The sequence below is a fragment of the Scyliorhinus canicula genome, chromosome 6 (genome assembly GCF_902713615.1).
Source record: "Scyliorhinus canicula chromosome 6, sScyCan1.1, whole genome shotgun sequence".
Classification (NCBI taxonomy): domain Eukaryota; kingdom Metazoa; phylum Chordata; class Chondrichthyes; order Carcharhiniformes; family Scyliorhinidae; genus Scyliorhinus; species Scyliorhinus canicula.
This window is the reverse complement of record NC_052151.1, coordinates 167,894,511-167,916,248: the sequence shown is the minus strand read 5'-3', so window position 1 is coordinate 167,916,248 and position 21,738 is coordinate 167,894,511. Positions and strand designations below refer to the sequence as shown.

The 21,738-nt window shown below is 44.1% G+C and overlaps 1 protein-coding gene across 1 annotated transcript in view; it reads right to left on the bottom strand.

Annotated features, from left to right (window-relative positions):
• Positions 1 to 21,738, bottom strand: part of LOC119967641 (CUB and sushi domain-containing protein 1-like) — a 2,889,858-nt gene that overhangs the window by 2,108,515 nt on the left and 759,605 nt on the right. The window contains exon 3 of the mRNA XM_038800434.1: positions 10,778 to 10,890. Coding sequence (XP_038656362.1) covers positions 10,778 to 10,890 — 113 coding nt within the window. The remainder of the gene's footprint in view (positions 1 to 10,777; positions 10,891 to 21,738) is intronic.

The window sequence follows — 21,738 nt, the reverse complement described above, 5'->3', positions numbered from 1 at the left end:
TTCTTCATTATTTCAAAGAATGGCTTCACCTCTTGTGGTCACACAAGAGGTTGCTTAAAATTATGCGAACACACATCATCAATAGTTCATCCATTTTTAATAAAACAGGACAAAGATCTGAACCTTTCAACATGTTCATGCCACCTGCTAAATTCATATTATTCTGTTACGGAAAGCAGGATATCTGTGGGATAGAAATGAAATGACCTGGAGACATGTCATGTTCCATTACAAGATCTAGAGAGAAAGAAATGCTCAAGCCGACACAAGTAATGGTTTCAAATAAATATTTCACCAATCCCAGAGATTCAGTGGGATTTCTCATCCAGAAATCACGAGTCTAGCTTGATATGAAACACAGCCATAAATCATACACCATTTAGTCGACTCAGTTCTTTTCCGATGATAACTGTTCTGAAGCGAATTGCATCGACTAAAACCTTGTGACGTAAATGATTGCAGTTATAAATGTAAATTTTACAGTACATTGGACGATGCGTAATATGTGTTAGTCACAGCATCTGAACTGTGAGAGTGTAAAGATTGGTATAGTTTAGCTCAGTTGGCTGGACAGCTGGTTTGTGAGGCAAAGCAAGAACAACAGTGCAGGTTCAGTTCTCAACCTTGCCCTTCGTCTGAGATCCTCAGGTTAACTCACCTCCAGTCAGCTCTCCCCCTCAAAGGGAAAAGCAGCCTATGGTCATCTGGGACTCTGGCGACTTTACTTTATAGAACAAAGAATTTTTAAAAAGTACATCAGAGGAATAGGCCCTTTAGCCCTCCAAGCCTGCGCCGACCATGCTGCCCATCTTCATTGTTCACATGAATTAGGGAAGCATTTATTTTCACCTTTGATAAATGGGAATGAGAATGATAGGTGTAAGGCTTGTTCACAATGACTATTAAAGATTCACTAGATCCTGCAGAAACCACCAGAAAAAGCTTTTTCCGAAAATTATTTTTCCCCTCCATTGTATGGATTTACCACAGTAATGTGATTATTGGTTGTGTTCTGGGAAGCACTTACAGCTTTCTTTTTGATTTCTCCTCAAATTATCCCTCTAATTTTCTATTTTTGGCGGAATTCTCCATTCCTGCGGCTAAGTGCCAGTGCCAACAGAGAATCCGTGGGTGGTTCACAATGAGAACATGGGCGCGAACCCTTCACCAATTACGATACCAGTGAGGAGCTAGCACCAGTGTCACGTGGAGCATCCACGGATCGCGCGGAAAAGGGGCAGACGATCGCCGGGTCCCAGGCAGCGCATGCACAGGGGTGACAGACTGCACCAATCGTGCTGGAAAACAGGATGCGATTGTGCTGGAACCCGAACCCGCCCACCCCAGCCCCACAGCCCACTCCCTGGCCATCCCCACCACTCCCCCCGGCCCTAGCAGAAGCCCCCCAGCCAGTGGCATGGATCCCAGTTGACACTGTCCAGAGCCGACACGCCAGGTTCCCGACTGCTGGCACCACACATGGCCCATGCTGTCGGGAACTTGGGCCATCAGGGGTGGAGCATTGTGGGTGGGCCAGTCAATGATGCGCCAATGGCGTTGCATCTGTGTGCAGCCCGATGATGCTGATTTCGAGGGGGCGGAGCATCACGAACCGGCATCAAACCGGCATGTGTCCTGAATCCGGCTCCAAAGCTATCCTCTGCCTGACCGCCGATCCCGATTTCGGCATCGGGCTACGGAGAATTCCGCCCTTTATCTCTCCTGTACATAAACCCTTAAGCTGAAATATCGTTTCTCAGTGCTGCTGAATGCCTTCTTTTGTGAGGTACATAGCAGTTCGACCAAGCCTCAACCATCACAGCAGAACCTAATCCTGTCTCCAATGCACTTTCATGGCATTGATCAGCTTCTACCCTTCAACCCAGGTCAAGGATCTTTCATGACATTCCTGGCTCGCAAAGCTGAGGGCTATGCCGCACAATGCATCTACTGAGCCACTGGAAGGAAATGCCAAGATCAGGTTAGCTTTATTTGTGAAAATTACTGGTTTCTAAAAAAAAGTGATGAAAATATTCATAGAATTTACAGTGCAGAAGGAGGCCATTTGGCCCATCGAGTCTGCACCAGCTCTTGGAAAGAGCACCCTTCCCAACCGCAGACCACCCTAGCCCCATAACCCAGTTACCTCACCCAACACTAAGGGCAACTTTGGACACTCAGGGCAATTTAGCATGGCCAGTCTACCTAACCTGCACATCTTTGGACTGTGGGAGGAAACCGGAGCACCCAGAGGAAACCCACGCACACACAGGGAGCAACTTGCAGACTCCGCACAGACAGTATGTATCACAAATATATTTTTACAGAACTCATAAGCAGACAAGTTGATCTCCTGTGGTTTATCTCGAAGTGACTGAGGGGATATACAGTTTTATACCAACAGGATCTTTATTCCACATAATTTCCAACATGTTATGTAATAAAGTTGATGTCCCTGCAGTTTTCATGTTGAGAAAATCAAAAAGGTTAGTGCCATGGGCTTCTGCATTCCTCTCACGTTTCTTTCACTTATGTCAGCAGCGTTTCTTCTGCCCTGCCACTGTCCTCATTACCCCCTCCTTTGCCCATTGTCCAAAGATTATTGCAGTATTTTGGTCTCATAACCCACTCGTAAGGAGTTTCAAATCAAGTTGATTAATCTATTGATCCCAGTCATATATATGGACGACAATTCATTTCAAGCATTCATCATATAATAAGGTAAATCATGTAAATTTATGGAGGCGTGCAGAATATCAGCAGTGGAGGTTTCCAGCTCAAACCATTGGGATCTTGAAATATGTCTGTTTGGTGGACTTAGTATCTTTTCAGGCCATTTCTGAATATACTCATGTGTGGGACTACAATGACGATCTTTCATAGACGACATGGCTGCAGCTAGCTCCCACAATGTCCATGCCTAGGAGCCTTTCTCACCATGAGGGGATCCTACATCCCAAGTCCCGATTGGTTACACAAGCCAGGTGATCCTTATTCTGCTGTGTTGCCCTCAGAGGGAAAAACACCTAAATTAAGCATGCCAAAAACAGTACAGTATGTCATATTATCAGCGACACTGTGTGACAGAGGGGAAGAAAGGATAAATTATTTAACCCCGGCCTGAGTAACATAGAGCACAAATTACACAACCATGGCTTTAGACTTCATTCGGTACATTTATGGTACTGCTTTTATGAATGTTGCTTTCAAACTGTAAAATCCAAAAAGCCACCACTTTGAAGTCAGAGCATTCACAAAATCCACGATAAACAAGTTAACCTCTCCAATATGAACATCCAATTATTACAATCCCAGATCAGATGCCAACAGTGGCTAGGATACTGGACCGAAAGTCCAGTATTTTAATTTATTTTAAGTCTTTGCGGAAAGAATTATTCGCTCCAGGAGTGATTGCATGAAAAAAATAGAGCTTTGGTATTTCTAAAACAATATTTTATTATGAATACAATATTAAACTTTTAGCTTCACCCCCAAAAAGAACAGCTTACAATTGCCCCTTAACACAACTATACAATTTCCCATTAAACAAGGAAAGAAACATATAGATCTTAATTCAGCTTAAAATTAGCAAGGCAAAGAGTATACTTGTGGTACAGAACAGATTCTGGCTCTGGTTAGAACCTCTTCAGACACTGGCTGATCTTCAAGTAATTCCTTTAACCAGGTTGTTTTAGTCTCTTCCTTGTCTTCAGACAAGACTGCACTGCTTTAAAATAGTATTACACTCATTTTTAACTACCCTACTTGGAAACAATTGTTGACTCAGTGCCTGGCAGATCAGAACTCAGCTCCTCTCTTTCTCAAAGCTTCTCCAAACCCATTGCCTTTCAGCCTTTCTGGGCTCCACTCAGCAATGACCTCATCTTCCGGAACTAAAAAAACAAATGATCTCTGCAGGTTGACAAAAACACGTTAACTCACCAGGCCCCTCTCCAGTCAAACCACTGTCCATTAGCCGAGACAGAAAAATCCATTCCTTGTCAGTTTCACCTTTTATTAACTAGACAAAAATCAAAATCCTTTTTAAAAACCTGACCATTGCAACCAAACACACCATACCCCCAGGATGGTAACTCTTAACTTGTCCCTATATTTAGAAACCAATATTCCTGAAATCCTTCAATCACCACAAAATGCAATTTTGATCTGACGAAGGAACTGTAAACTGTATAATGCTGACACAGCATTCCTAATCTTTCAGCAAATATATATTTGAAACACAAAGATTCATACATCTGGCATTATAATCAAGGCCCTGGACAGAGCTCCAACCCTGACAGTGCTGTCACTTTTCCGACATCAGCCAGGGATTCCAGAAGGTGAGCTTGGTATGGGGGAGTGTAGATGGCAGGACTGAGCATTGTTTGGGGTGTGGGGTGGGGGAAGCTGGGGAGGGGGTAGGGTTGCTGCAAGGGAGGGTGAGCATTGTCAGAGAGGGTTTTGTGTTGTGCCTGGGGTTTAATATTGTCAAAGAGTGGTGAGCTGTGTTGGGAGAGGGCTGGTGAGCTGCATTGGGTGGGTGGTGAGCTATGTTCGGGGTTGAGCCGTGTCGGCTGGATGAGTGTCAGAGAGGCGTATGCTCTGTTGGGGCAGTTTTTGGTTGACATTGGTACTGGAGTGTTTTGACACTCCACCTTATTTATTTAGATCTGCACTCCTGAGCAAGCTTTATGCCTGCTAGGGACAAATCTCAGTCAATCTATGTAAATATGAGGGCATTCATCAGGAAAATGGCTCAAGGTTACATGAGGACATGTCTGAGGGGGCTCCCACTAAGCCATTTATTGAGGCATCAGAAATTCCTGATTCCGATCTAAATTGATTCCCTGGAGCTTCCAAAGCCATTGCAATCCTTAATAAACATCTCAGCATTCATTGGGATTGGGATTGGAAGATCTGGGCCATTATGTCTTCAGAAAGTGCTATCATAATGTGAACAAATGGTGCTAACACTTTTAACTTCAAGTTGACATGCATAAATATACCTGAGTTGGGAGACCCTCCTTTTCCTAGTCATTTTCTATTTTCTTTCCCCTTTTTAATTGGTTTATATCATGAGCTCTGTTCTAAACAAATGAAAGAACAGGAGCTAAACCAAAAGGGCTAGCAATAGGTTTAGTAATAGTGTATCAGATGATTCCAGTCCACAAAGAGCCAGTCTTTCTGTTCCCAGAGCATAACAGACAGTTTTGGAGAAATTGGTGCTGATAGTTCTGCAAATGGATGGTTCAAAAAATGTTATTATGTTACAAATTCTCAGTGTTGTGAGTTGACAAACAACACGACTCCTTCCCAAAGCAAATTTGGAAAATGTTTAAGGGCAGCACGGTAGCACAAAGGGCAGCACGGTAGCACAAGTGGATAGCACTATGGCTTCACAACGCCAGGGTCCCAGGTTCGATTCCCCGCTGGGTCACTGTCTGTGAGGAGTCTGTACTTTCTATCAGTGTCTGCGTAGGTTTCCTCCGGTTTCCTCCCACAGTCCAAAGACATGCAGGTCAGGTGGATTGGCCATGTTAAATTGCCCTTAGTGACCAAAAAGGTTAGGAGGGGTTATTGGGTTACCGGGATAGGGTGGAAGTGAGGGCTTAAATAGAACATAGAACATAGAACAGTACAGCACAGAACAGGCCCTTCGGCCCTCGATGTTGTGCCGAGCAATGATCACCCTACTCAAACCAATGTATCCACCCTATACCCGTAACCCAACAACCCGCCCCCTTAACCTTATGTTGGGTTGGTGCAGACTCGATGGGCCGAATGGCCTCCTTCTGCACTGTATGTTCTATGTTCAATAGTGATTAGTTTCTCAATAATTGCTGATTCCAAGTTCATTTGATTGCTTTTATATAATTTGCTTGTTCTTTATTGGTTGGGATAGAACGGTTAACTGAACAAATTCTGATTATTTGAACTAATCGTTGGAGTGCGGGTTTGAAATGCAACATTCACGTCAGAAACATTAAGTCATGAAGACTCGGTCAGCTGGCGTCAAAAACGGGCGGGTTTGACGCCAGCCTCCGCCCCCCTCGACCGGGAACCGATTCTGCTCCCCGGTCGGGGCTAGCATCGCGCGGCCGTGATCTCCGGCATAGCGGGCTTAACGAATTTCGTTAAGCCCGCTAGCCAGAGTTAGCAACGGCTGACGCGTCAGATGACGTCAGCCGCGCATGCGCGGATTGGACGACTCCAACCCGCGTATGACGTCATCACGCATATGCGTGAAACCCGCGCATGCGTGGGCCGGTATGCCCCTCAGCCGCCCCGCGAATGGATACAGCGGAGCGGCGGAGGGAGAAAGAGTGCGCGGGGTAAGTACCCGCTGCCCGCGATCGGTGCCCACCGATTGCGGGCCCATGGCACCCTTGGCACGGCCGTGGTACTGCCATGCCAATCGGTGCCATGGTTCCCCAGATCGGGACTTTACGGCCGTTTTTACGAACGGTCAGACCAGGTGTGTTTGACGTTCATAAAAACGGTCGAAAAGGCCTTGGAAATCGGCCCATCGGCCAGGGGTGAATCGCTGCTCGCCGTAAAAAAACGGCGGGCAGCGATTCGTGTCGGGAGGCGGGCATGGGGGGGGGGGGAGAATAGCGGGAGGGCGTCGGACCAGCGTGGCCGTAAAAATTTACGCCGCCCGCTATTCTCCGCCCCGTCGTGAGTGCGGAGAATTCCGCCCTAAGAGTCTAATACTTGAGACAGAAAGGGATCAAAAATTTAATTTGTGAGACCTGAGCTGTTTTTAGAGTGAAGAGAAGCCAATAAAGATGGGGTCAAAACAAAAATATGATTTAAATAATAAGCGGTTCAAGACCAATGGCCTTCTGTTATGGTGGGAGCTACCACTTCAAGTCATTAAAGCATCCTGTGCTTTTAATCCTGGAGTCTTGTGCTCTTTGCAGATGTTTTCAATAAAGCAGTTACTTTCATTTTGAGGCTTGTTAGTTGGGATGTGTAAAGTGCAAACAATTTACATTTCAGTTCTCTGTGTGCACTGACATTAACCTTTACATTCAGCATCATTTTCTGTGGAAAATGCACAATTATGAGCTGAAAAATAGACAGGGTCACAATCAGCAGATTGCTTGGCTAATCCAACATCAGCAGCTGCAGACAATTCAACACACGCCGTTTGACATTAATTCAACATTACAGGTCAACATATCACTGATACAGATCAGTGTAACATCATGAGCTGATACCTTGGCAACACCACAAACCAATATAAATTCACTGCCTCCACACCAATATCGATATTGGTGTTGTTTGTTCCTGCTTCATATATTATATTATTTGCACAATATATATATTTAATGTGTTTTTAATATCCACACCAAATCTGTTACCAACGTTTTTTCGACTTATTTCAGACTCGCTGTATCTGCTGATAAACAAATTGTGGAACTTGGGGAATATGATCCCCACTAAAGTTACCTATTAAGTATTCATCGCATAACTAGTTCATTTAAAGGTGTAAAATCAACAAATGAAACAAGTTTTGCCTCCACAATTATTTTGATGAGTACCTCCAAAAGTTCTGGAAAACAAGCAAATCCTTCAGCAAAAGAGACAAAACAGCCACCCGTTCTGTTTGTCGAGATAAGAATGTTACATCTTTTGATTTAGCAACAAGGTATTCACTAATTTTTCACATTGCAAGTGACAAAACGTCCAGAATTTGAATGCTGAAGAAAAAGTTATCATCTTTGTACTACAAAATTACACATCTAATTCCTAGTGCTGTCAAAATGAGAAAGTACAGAGAAATTGCTGTTGCCTGCTGTTTTACATGATCGAATATTTGATACTGTGATATTTGAAATATGTTTATTTCTGCTGTTAACACAAGAATGTCACTTTGCATTGGGTATTTCTGCACCTTATCCAAGTGAGCATAAACCTAGAGTGCACGCCTTGTGTACTAACATTGGGAGCAATCGGCAAAGCTTCAATTCGGGTATTGAAGGAAAAGACTTGATCGCAGCAATTTCTCAAAAGAGATTGTCCTTTCTAAAATACAGTTCAATTACATTTTCGACTAAGACTTCCACGTTTTCATTTCTTGTGTGGCCCGAAGCAAAGAAACAGTGAGAAAAATGCAAATATGTTTACAAATAAACTAACCATATTTTTGGCACCTGTTAGATTTCCTCCGTGTCATTTTGTCTGAGGACGAGTTAATTTCCATTGAGTCACTGGTTTCATGAGGCCTTTCCTCATAAGATTTTCCCTCCATACCAGACAACATCCTGGTAAATCTTCTCTGCACCCGTTCCAAAGCTTCCACGTCCTTCCTATAATGAGGCGACCAAAACTGTACGCAATACTCCAAATGCGGCCGTACTAGAGTTTTGTACAACTGCAACATGACCTCATGGCTCCGGAACTCAATCCCTCTACCAATAAAGGCCAACACGCCATAGGCCTTCTTCACAACCCTATCAACCTGGGTGGCAACTTTCAGGGATCTATGTACATGGACACCGAGATCCCTCTGCTCATCCACACTACCAAGAATTTTACCATTAGCCAAATATTCCGCATTCCTGTTATTCTTTCCAAAGTGAATCACCTCACACTTCTCCACAGTAAACTCCATTTGCCACCTCTCAGCCCAGCTCTGCAGCTTATCTATGTCCCTCTGTAACCTGCAACATCCTTCCACACTGTCTACAACTCCACCGACTTTAGTGTCGTCTGCAAATTTACTCACCCATCCTTCTGCGCCCTCCTCTAGGTCATTTATAAAAATGACAAACAGCAACGGCCCCAGAACAGATCCTTGTGGTACGCCACTCGTAACTGAACTCTGAACTCCATTCTGAACATTTCCCATCAACTACCACTCTCTGTCTTCTTTCAACTAGTCAATTTCTGATCCACATCTCTAAATCACCCTCAATCCCCAGCTTCCGTATTTTCTGCAATAGCCGACCGTGGGGAACCTTATCAAACGCTTTTCTGAAATCCATATACACCACATCAACTGCTCTACCCTCGTCTACCTGTTCAGTCACCTTCTCAAAGAACTCGATAAGGTTTGTGAGGCATGACCTACCCTTGCAGGATTCAAAAAAATATTCCTTGAGTAATGATAAGTTTATGAAGTTTCCACTTTTAAATGGGTTTGTAAGAAGAGACTTCAGAAGATGCCCAATACATGCAGCCAATGAAAGTGACACTCAACATCCCCGTCGAGTTAGTTGTACGGATTGAGCAAGCACTACATTGGTTTCTCAACATAGCATTTCTTTCTTTCAGCTAATCCTCACTTTCTCTTTGGAGCATCTTTCCATCTGGTCGATTTTAATCTCGCAAGAATCTTAGCTCCTAAAAGAATTGAACCATTAATTAATTCACCTGCTCCATAATTTTCAGTTATGGAAATTTCAATTCCCATTCAGCCACCTTGTCTCACAGTTATTAACTCTTTCTTGAATTCAAGTGGTTAGAGCTTATGGTTGCTGTATAACCTCCCTCCCAAGGTAATGTGAATGAAGGAGAATTTCCATCAACTCCACACCTATTTCTCATATTCTGGTCATAATCTTTACCCAAAGCATTTGTGCTGTGACCTGTCTTTTTGGGTCGCTAGCATAGACGAGAATCATTTTTTTTTTTGTTAACATCCTTGTGCCCAGGTTATTAACAAGAGGAGGACACTGGTGCATTTTCCTTCTATTTCATTATCTTTCATGCATAGGATCATCAATTATAATCAAGAGATCAAGGAACTTTAGAACTCCACAGATAGATTTAATGATTAGTGATCCTTAATCGTAATCTAAAAGCAAGGGTTGGAATGCATTCATTCTTAATTTCCAGGCTAGAAATAGCTGAAGTGTTTCTAAAGATTAATGTGATAAATGAAATAAAACAATTGTGTTAATGTATTATTATTGGCTTTATCTTGCCAGATCTGTCCATTATGTAATTTTCCTTTCTGACTTGCACTAATATTTGATTTCTTGCTGGGCTTATGGTTTACGAAGTGTCAATCTGTGGTACTGCAGTCAATGAGTCATTATTCACATATGAAACGCCACAGTGAGAACAGGACTTTTCCAGCCAAGTTGGCATCTGCCTCAGTAAGTGCTGACTCCAGCAGATCTACTAGGCTCACATTTGCGGTAGGCTAAGTGACGGATTGTATTAGGCAAGGAGTCCTTGAAACTTAACCCAGCAATCTCCCTCATTCAGCTGTAACAATGCTGGATATCAGGAACATATAGGATTTCAGATACACAACAATGATAACAAAGGTTTTGAGCAGTTTCCTTCACCAGCTTCTTGAAATTGGGGCTGGAAGGTGGAAAGTAAAGCCACAGGTATCAGTAGAGTACCTGATCCTATACCTGCCCTCACCTGATATCTATACATCTGCACTTCCACTATGGGTGGTCACTTGGCAAAAAGCTGGAGTGAAATTTCTGCCGAATTCTCTTCCAAATCCAAAGCTACTCGGGCCAATTTTAGCAACTGCTACCCTAGCTGAGATGAACCAATTTGGCATATCCAAGACGACAGATCTGATCTATGTGACACATCTGCTCACAGAGCAAATTCATTCATTTAGTCACTGGCGGAACCCTTTGTGTTCTGCTTATTTTTTGAATTTAAGCATGTGTTGAACATAGTGAAAAACATGCATACATTGCAACCAAAGACATGTATATTCCAGTTCAGAAAACGTAAGAGTTTCAATAATGTAAGAGCATCGCAGTTGAACAGGTTAACATGGCAGTAACATTTCTACCTTCATAGACAGCCTTGAATCCTTGCGCGCTGACCGCAAAATCCGTGGTGAACCAGAGTGTGAGGATTGAGCCTGTGCTGACAATTGGTGATGGAAGTTGAAAGCCAGTCACCCTGAGAAAAAATGCAAGATGAAGAGAGTAAACAAGAAATAATAACCAAGTATGTTTGCACTTGTAATCAAAAATCAAAACAATTGTCTTTTTAATGTATTTTTTGCTACATTTCCCCAATATTTATTATTTGGAAACAAAGAATGTCCAGGGGAGAAGGAAAGGGACCACATCTAGGTGAATTGCTCCTTTAGAGAGCTAGCACAGACACAGCAGGCCAAATGGCCACCTTCTGTGCTGTCATCACTCAATTATTGTACATCAAAGAAAAGCTGCAGATATGGAGAATTTAAGTTCCGTAGACCTCAACTCGCAGAAGCCAGTATGTCTCAGTTAAACTACAAAAGTAGAAGTTATCATTTGAGACTTAACAATTGGATTTCTGAATATATAAAATGAAATGCAAATCACATCATTCATGATATCCTTGAACACAGCTATTCAAGTACTTTTGAAGAGTGGTCATTGTAATGGTGGGAAATAGTGGCACAATGGAAAACACTGCTGCCTCACTGTGCCAAGGACCCAGGTTTATTTCTGTCCTTGGATGACTGCGTGGAGTTTGCACATTCTCTCCGTGTTTGCGTGTGTTTCCTCTGACTGCTCTGGTTTCTTTCCACAGTTCAATGATGTGCAGGTTCGGTGGATTAGCTATGCTAGATTATCCCTTAGTGTCCAAAATGTTAGGTGAGGTTATGGGGATAGGATAGCGTTGTGGGCCTAGTTTGGGTGCTGTTTCAGTGGGTCCGTGCAGACTCGGTGGAGTCAATGGCCTCCTTCTGCACTGTCATGATTCTATGAGTCTATGGTAGACAATTTGCAACTTAGACTTAGCAACGTCCCATATCAACAAGATAAGATAAATGACCAGGTAATCGTTTCTTTTTTCACCCATGTCATTTGAGATATAAATATCGGCCGGGCTACTGAGAGGATTTGATGTTCAAAAACTGCCATGCAATGTTTTAGATTCACTTCAGTGGACAGACAAGCCACAGTTTAACAGTTTATCATAAAATAACACATACATACATAACTGATCAAGCCACCTGACTGAATTGTCGTTACCAACAAGAAAGATGTCAGTTCATATTCAATGTCAGTTTGTAACATCCTCATATTTGATCAAACCATTTGGAGAACTCGTTATTAGGTCAATTAATACTCCCTACACTTCAAGGCTCAATGAAGATCTGAGTGTTGCTTGCTTTGCCAGGTTTAGCTCAATTAGTTCATTTCAAGTGATTCCAAATATTCTAATGCAAAAAATCTATTTTTTGGGAATGGAAGGGTTCAGGTCAGTCTTTTGAAACATGGAGCAAACTGTTTAACATTTTATTAAATATTGACCATTGTGTGTATAGTCTGGACTTGCACTCAACCCATCCATGGTAGAATATCGGTCTTTTGAATTCAGAAGATACCTTTAGCTGCACAATGCAAACACAGTCAAGGAATGGCATGCGATGAAGCTGAACAAGGTAAACAATTCGTATTGTCCAGTGGTAGGTCTGTACTGGTTGAAGATTTGGAGCGAAAAAAAAATACTATGACTATACAGTCAGATTTACAGTATAATTCAATAGCAGTTTTTCACCTGAGCAATTAAACCATTTAGCTTCAAACAATCCGTGTTTTTTGTGTTATCAAGAGCCAATAGCACATAAAAAAGTACAGAAAATCAATGTTAAAAATATGCAGCATTTAGCCACATGGAAGTCAATGACTAGCTCCACATCCGTACTGTAATGCTTTGAAAATAAAAATGCTTTTCCTGAAACTGTAGTTTAAAGGGCACCATAGTTACTCAGTTGAGGTCAGGTCTGCTGCTTCTGTCAGCCAATCGAGTCGTTCCCATCTGCTGAAGGAGCGCAAAGCAGAAGGTGACTTGTATTTTCAATCAATGTCTTCCTCCAGAGTGAATCTTCTTCCATGCTGTTGCCCAGCAGAAGATTACACTTTCCCAAGCACTTCTCAGTTGGAAATGTCTGTTCAATCTCATTCATCATGACAGATTTCCGTAACTCCCTATACAGGCAGATGCAGCGCACAGCGAAACAAAAGTGGCCTGACTTTATTTGAATGACAGAAATCTTAGACTATTTAATCTGTCTTTAACTTCAAAGTATCGGGTAGCATGTCACTACTTGCACATAAAGTTCTTAACCAGATATTTGAATGAGTATTTACTCTCATTGCTCTCATTTACTCTCAATCTAATTTTATTAGATTTTGAAAGGGATTTTAAATCTTGCTGAGGAATTAAAGTAATTATAAAGTATTTAAAGTAATAATAATCTTTTATTGTCACAAGCATGAAGTTACTGTGAAAAGCCCCTCGTCGCCACATTCCGGCACCTGTTCGGGTAAGAATTGAACCCATGCTGCTGGCATTGTTCTGCATCACAAACCAGCTGTCTAGTCCACTGAGCTAAACCAGCACTTAACAGCTTAGTGAGAAAAAGCGACTTCATTCTTTTTAATTTCCGTGGAGAACAAATCTTGAGATGACTACACGATTCTAGTTACGTTATGTAAAAAGCGTGTTTTGTCTTTTTCCTCAGCTGTTGCAAAGTCTTCTTTTAAGTTTAACTATGCAAGGTATCAAAGTATAAACAACCTGAAGCTCTCAGAGACTGCAAATTGGGAATGCTTTCCCTCATTCATTCTGCTTATTGACACATCACAGAAGTGATCACTTTCTTACACAACCTGTTATTGGAATAAAATGGTATATTTTTTGTGGGGTGGTAGGGGGGAGGCTGGAGTGGGGAATTTTTTTCCTTGCAGGACAGATAAAAACATTTGAATATATTGAAAATAATTGTCACTGCGATGAAGCATGTTTGTCTATGTTGTATTTTGATACTGGCTTTTTTCTTTTCCTTTATCTGCAATTGCTTACTGACTAAAAGTGAGGTCTCATGAGGCATTGGTAGCAATGGGTTAAATGTTGTGGTTCAAATCCCACTTCAGGATTTGATGACCGCAGAAGGTGTGCTCATAACGTGACCAAACAGTTTGTTTCCAGCCTGTATAACCTTCCGATGTGCCTGATGGCAGAGAGCAATGAATGAGAGAGATTTCTGGTCAGCCACCACAGAAGGCAACAGCAAACCAAAGCAGTATTTTGCCAAGCATGATCATGGACTAAACCAATGGACGTCCATGGTTGCAAAGTGTCTGGAGGAGGTAGGCAACAGACCAAAAATGGTCGAATGCGTTTTGATAGACAATAGGCCCAAAAAGGGCATTGGGGATAATTCTGACTTTGCAGGATAGGACAAACCAGACAATACTGGATTAATAAACCTTTGCTGATTTGTGGAGAAATATATAATAAGAGGCTGATCGAATGTCGACCATTTACATCAACATGCAAAGTTACCATTACCTCAATCACAACTTCAATAAGTACATGACGGAGGAGTCTGCCCTTCAATTCAAATACCAGCAGACAAGCATTTTGTGGGCTTTGTTTGTTTTTGTTTCAATGGCAGCTGTTTGAGTTCAGAGGATCTATATTTAAATTTCTTTTCACCAGTCAAATGTTATTCGGCTGCCTCAGCCTGCATATTTCCAATTGAGTAGTGTTTTGAAGCTATCAGGGTGAGATACAGGGGCAAGGAGAGTCTTTGAAAGAATTTGTAAAGGCCATGGGCTGGATTCTCCGTTTTTGGGACTATGTCCCCACGCCGGAGTTTTACACCAGAAAAACTTGGCTTAAAGGGACACGAATTCCCAGCCCTGCAGGGGACGAGCAGGGACCCTGTGGTAAACCACTGTTACACCTGTATTAGGTGATGTAAGGTAGGACCTGTACTACATATTCGCCGGTAGCCTCTGCCTGCTGGCTCAGCCCAATAGGAGGAACGTGTGCTCTATTCAGCAGCCATTTCGCCAGCACATTTTACTGCAATAAAGCCACAGTTGTTTCCAACCTTAGTCTTTGTAAATTGATCGTGCATCAGACCCGAAGTAGATCTCGCAGCTTTTGCTGCAGATACGGACCCCCCTCATTTCCAGGTCGGAGGTCGTGCTTGTGCATGGTGGCAGCCTCCAGCGGCCGTGCTGTGCTTCATGGCCTACTCGGACCGTGGAGCTAGACCCAAGAGAGAGACCCCCCAATCTATTGTGCGCCCAGCCCTCAACCCCGTACGAACATTCCCCAGCCGCCTTTAAGGCCCCTCCTGGCTCCGATCCACCCACCCCCGACCAAGGCGGTCGCGAGTCCGCAGCCGCCACGCGAGTATCCCGACCGGCTGGAGCAAATTAGTTCCACGCCATTGGGACTTCGGCCGGTCAGGGGCAGAAAATGGCTGAGCGGGCCTCTGGCATTAGCCTCAGGTAGGTCCCAGGCGGCGCGCCGTACTCTGAGAGTACGCTGTTTTTTTGGGGCCCACAGAATCGGTGAACCAGCGCTAGTCCCGATTTCTTGCGGGAACATGGATTCTCCGCCCCAGCGTGGACCGTGATTTCGGCACGAGGGTGCGGAGAATCCAGCCCATGTTATTCTTAATGAACCTGGTGATGAAAGTAGTGGGCAATGAAATGTTGATGGATGATATTTGAGAAAGTCCCTCTTCGGGAGGCTGGTAGCTAAAGTTGAAACTCACGGAACTGAAGGCAAATTGTTGACCTGGTTTGGGCATTGCATAGTGACAAGAGACAGAGAGTTGGGCAATGGACAGATAATCTAATTGGCACGATGCGATGAGTGGTTTTATAGAAGCACAGAATCTCTACAATGTAAAAGGAGGCCATTCAGTCCATCGAGTTAGCACTGACCCTTGGAAAATGTCCCCTACCCTATTCCCGTAACGCAGTAACCCCACCTAATCTTTTGGACACTAAAGGGCCAATCCACCTAACCTACACATCTCTGGACTGTGGGAGGAAACCGGAGCACCTGGAAGAAACCCACGCAGACACGGGGAGAAAGTTCAAACTCTACATACACAGTCATCTGAGGGCAGAATTGAGCCTCGGTCCCTGGCGCTGTGAGGCAGCAATACTAACCACTGTGCCACCATGCTGCCCATAGGAACCTTCAAGGTTCTATGTTGGGGCCTTGACTGTTCACAGTATTCAATCATGACTTAGATGATTGAATAGAAAGACACATACCCAAATGTTTTGATGACACAAAGGTAGGCATACCAGTGTTGATGGAAACAAAAATTATAAAGAAAGATTAATAGATTGAGTGAATTGACAAACTATGGCAAATAGATTTCAATGAAGACAAATGTGAAGGTGTACCAGGTATTTTCAAAATAGGTAAAAGCTTAAAACAATGAAGACTCATAGAGACTTGGAGTTGCGGGTACATAGACCATCAAAGGTTATAAACAGGTACAGAAAAGATTTTTTAAAAAGCCAATGAGATGCTGGGGCTGGATTCTCTGACCCCCCCACCGGGTCGGAGAATCGCCGGGGGCCGGCGTGAATTTCGTCCCCACCGGCCGCCGAATTCTCCGGCACCGGATATTCGACGGGGGCAGGAATCGCGCCGCGCCGGTCAGCGGGACCCCCCGGCGATTCTCCGGCCCGCGATGGGCCGAAGTCCTGCTGCTGTAATGCTTCTCCCGCCGGCGTGAATCAAACCACCTCCCTTACCGGCGGGACTGGAGGCGCGGGCGGGCTCCGGGGTCCTGGGGGGAGGGATCGCGGGGCGATCTGGCCCCGGGGGGTGACCTCACGGTGGACTCGCCCGCGATCAGGGCCCACAGATCCGCGGGCAGGCCTGTGCCATGGGGGCACCCTTTTCCTTCCGATGGCCGACGCAGAAGTGACCCCCTCCCCTGTGCATGCGCGGGGATGACGTCAGCAGCCGCTGACGCTCCGGCGCATGCGTGGTGTGGTAGTATGGCTAGGGAGATCACATTACCTTAGAACCAGGCTGCCATTGGTACAGCAGTCCCGCTGCCCATTGGCCCAGGCAAGTCATGTGTCTCTTTGCCAATTGGCTGTGGCTAGTCATGTGACTCCCCGCTCATTGGCCGAGAGGATGGTTATAAAAGCTCGTACCAGCCAGCAGTCGGCCTTTCCTTGTACGACCACTGCAGGGCTCACATCTAGCTTATTAAAGCCTAATATTTGGATCCTCTCTACGACTCATGTCAGATTGATGGTACATCACGCAGACTTCCGCTGGCCGGCGAAGTCCCTTCGGCCCTGGTTGGCGTGACGCAAAGGCCTTCCACGACAGCCGGCGGGATGGGAACCACTCCGACGTGAGCCTAGCCCCTCAAGGTGAGGGCTTGGCCCCTAAAGGTGCGGAGAAATCCGCACCATTGGGGCGGGCCGACGCCGGAGTGGTTCACGCCACTCCATCCCGCCGGGACCCCCTGCCCCGCCAGATAGGGGAGAAACCAGCCCCTGATCTTTATATCTAGAGGAATAGAACGCATGCTACAGCTGTACAATTTTCTGGTTCGACCACACTTGGAGTACTGTGAACAGTTCTGGGCACTACACCCGAAGAAGAATATATTGACCTCAGACGGAGTACAAAGCAGATTTACCAGAATGATATTTGAACTCCAAGGATAAAATATGATGAGAGATTACACAAACTAGAGTAATATTTCCTGGAAATTGGAAGTTTGTAAGATATTAAGAGAAGCAGATTGGGCAAAGAGCTGGAAACTCTTTCCGCTGTTCGAGTAATCGAGGGCTAAGGGGCATTGACTAAACATTAGAGGCAAAACTTTCAGCAGTGAAATCAGGAAAGACGTCTTCAGACAAAGTAGAAATTTAGAAGTTTATTCCACTGAGAGTAATTGATGGTAAATCGATTGCTGATTTTAAGTCTGAGATTGATAATGTTTTGTTAACCAAAGGTAAGATGGGTTATTGGCAGACCTAGGTATTTGGAGTCAGGTTGAAGATCAGCCATGATTTCATTGAATGGTGAAGGAACAGGCTTGAGGGGCTTTTTAAAAAATATATTATTTCACAGGATGTGAGTATCACTGGCAATGCCAGCCTTTGTTGCCCATCCCTAATTTCCCTTTGGGGGCAGTTAAGAGCCAACTGCATTGTTGTGGGTCTGGAGTCAGGTGTAGGCCAGAGTAGTTAAGGATGGCAGATTTCCTTCAGTAAAGGACATTAGTGAGTCAGCTGGGTTTTTTTTTAAACAACAATCTGTAATGGCTACATAATAATAATAATCACTTGTTGTCACAAGTAGGCTTCAATTAAGTTGAAAAGCCCCCAATTGCCACATTCCGGCGCCTGTTCGGGGAGGCTGGAACGGGAATTAAACCCACGCTGCTGGTATTAAACCAGCCCATGGTTTAATTATGGAGCTCTATTATGGAGTCTAGTTTTCATCCAATTTTTTTTTTCAGTTCATTTATTGATTTTAAATTCCACCAGCTGCCATGGTAGGATTTGAACCTGTGCCCCCAATGGCATTATCCCTACACCACTATTGCCCGAGAGATAGTGCCTGTTCCTATGTTCCAATGCCAGTCGCAAACAATTACATAATGTTAATCAGGGTACCTTGAACAAAATCTTGATCACACTGAAATTAAATGCAATAGACACACATAACAGCTAATTATGCAGAGAATGAAAATCTACAGTTCACTATTCTTACCATTCACTTATTTGCTTAGCCATTTGCTATTTTAAGAATCTCTTTGGCAGTTTGCAAATAAAGTCATTGGTGAAGTGAAGTATTTCTTCCACCACCTTCCAGAGTTGAAGAAGGTAATGCTCAGTACACAGTGATAAAATCAGTAAGTCGATCAGGCTCAAAGCAAACTCTGGTTCATTGAAAGTGATGGAATCACCTACAATCGCAACGTGAGTGACAATTCAAGGAAACATACCTGGAGTAAAATTCAGCAATGTAACCAATACTAACATACTTACACATACAGGTCAGAATTTTCCTTCCATTCCCGCTAGCAGGATCTTCCAGTCCCGTCGATGGCCAGCTCCTACCGTAGGTTTCCCAGAGGTAGTGGGGTGCATAAAACGGGAAACCCTGTTGACAGTGACCCGAAGAGTCCTCCGGCCAATGGCGGGTTTCCTCGGCTGCTGCGAAGCACACAGAGCGCGATCGACCAGTCACGCTGTGCCTGAAAGGCTGTGCACTGCAGCACAGCATGGCCAATAGAAGCAGAGAGACCCAACAGAAAGTCCCGCCTCCTGGGATCTACCCAGCTCGCAATGCCTCGTGAAATCTAACGCAATATCAAGAGACATTGCAATGTAAATTCTGCCCATTGTGGGCGGGATCATTTTGAGACAAATTTGCATATTAAACGGAGACAGCTGTAATATGCAGTTTCCAGAGGCACCCGAGGTGTTGTAATCCATCCCCTTTGCTCTGTAGACCTCGGGCGAGTGCCATTCAATGCTGGTCTCCATAAATGAGAAATAGATGGAATGGCACTTGTGGGGGTCTTCTGGGAAATCAGACGCCCCCAGGTGCATGCCTTTGGGAAGGGTGGTACTCTGGTACTGCTGGTGCCACCTGAGCACCCTGGCAGTGCCAACCTGGCTTGCTGACAGTGCCAAGGTGCCCAAATGGAGGTACTCGGTGTACAAAACATGGCTATGTGCGGCCTTGACCGCACATTCGCTGCTGAGGCCCCCTATCTAACCGGGGTGCTGTTCTATATCGTTGTGTTTCTCGGTGTTGTGAGCATCAGGAAACAGATGTGAAATGCCCTCGCTGTGGGGCTTTGTTCCCATTTAGTTAAATCCTGCCCACAGTGTCTCACATACAATGAATTACTTTGAAGTGCTGTTACTGTTGTTATGCAGATGAATCTGACAGCTGCTTTGCATGCAGTGAGAATCTAGAAAGAACAGTAAGCTGAAAAACCAGTTCATCTATAACTGGTCCAAATGTGCCCAAAGGTCAGTGGGTTGTGAATTGGCGTCTTCAGTCACATGACCAAAGTCAGAAACTCGCAACCCTCAGTAGCTTTCATCCTCGGATCATGGGACAGCCAATGACAATGACGATGGCATTTTGATCATGACATGGATAATTCCCAACTCCTTCTGGAACTTTAAAAAAAATAAATTTAGAGTGCCCAATTCATTTTTCCAATTAAGAGTCAATTTAGCGCGGCCAATCCACCTACCCTGCACATCTTTGGGTTGTGGGGGGAAACCCACACAACACGGGGAGAATGTGCAAACTCCACACGGACAGTAACCCAGAGCCGGGACCAAAACAGAGACCTCGGCGCCGTGAGACAGCAGTGCAAACCATTGCGCCACCATGCTGCCCTGCGCAAGATCATTAACATCCATCCAAATAATTAGAAGCATCAGATGGGCTGGATTTTAATGCCTGACCTGAATTATGGTGCCTCCAACCCTTCAAAACTTCCTTGGTACTAATGTGTCAGTCTCTGATCTATGCCCATCCTATTTCATTGAATTATAGAATCCCTACAGAAGGAGGCTATTCGGCCTATCGAGTCCACACCGACCCTTGGAAAGAGCATCCTACTTAAGCCCACACCTCCACCCAGCCCCGTAATCCAGTAACCCCGCATAACCTTTTGGACACTAAGAGCAATTTGGCATGGCCAATCCACCTAACCTGCATATCTTTGGACTGTGGGAGGGAACTGGTGCACCCGGAAGAAATCCACGCACACACAGAGAGAAATGCAAACAGCCAGTCACCCGAGACCGGAATTGAACCCGGGACCCTGGAGATGTGAGGCAGCAGTGCCAGCCACTGTGCCACCGTGCCGTCCCAAATTCAGATGAAGCAGAATTAGTACAGCAGGAATAATATGATTTAGGCATAGGTGAAATCACTCTGTACAAATTTCCACAAGCCACTTAGAGACAGGGCACGGCTCTGGTAATTATTGGTTCTCAACCCCAATATTAGGGGAGAGAGCAAAGAGGCACACAAAGTTGGAAACAAACATTTAGCCATAAGAAAGGAAACAAAAAAGAGAAATCTATTCCTTTACACCTTACAGGATTGACGAGACCAAGAGGCCAAGGTTTCTGTTCACCCTTCTCCCTGAGAATCGGCTCTATTGGGACCTGAGAACAAAGAGCTGATTTAATTTTCGACGAACAAAATAATTCACAACCAAATGTTTGCTTGAGTCTATTTAGAAAATTAGGCCCGATATTAATGTAAAAGTTTAAATTGTACGAGTTCAGATATTCTATCAATTTAAAGTAGCTTTTGCTCACACCAAGAAAGATTAGCAGGCCAGCATTGGCGTGTAAAATTACTTTGCAATTAATTTGGTGATTGCTTGCTAATATTTATGCCATGCCATATATGCCAATATGCAGTCATTTACAAATTTTAAGAGGATTGCAGCATAATAACTGCACTATTGCACTACACAAATCCCATTTAATGGATCTTGTATAATATTTGCAGTAGATTGTCTATTAGCATGTTTTACATGTTGTCATTAAAAGGACATTATTCTCCTGTGGCATCAAGTTGTTGTACATTTTGCTTTTGACAAGAAAAATGTTTTCTCGACTTAGCCAGCAGCCAGAATAGAGGATTTAATTTCCAATGTAGTGGCTTGATGTCACTCCACTCTCTCTCTTTATTAGCAATGGCATTCCTTTAGCCAGGGTTGCCATTTCAACTGGATCACCTGGGCATGAGGGATGATACCAGATTTGAGTCGACTAAATAAAGGTCCTATCCATAACATCCAAGCGTGGATTCTAGTATATTGGCCAAGCAAAAGAAATAGTGGTATCTGTGGAGATGCTTGCTGAACAATTTCTAAACAACCCCATTAAGAATAGTGTGAATGGAAGATCAAAGCAGAAATATATGGTGAAAGCTACATAGAACATAGAACAGTACAGCACAGAA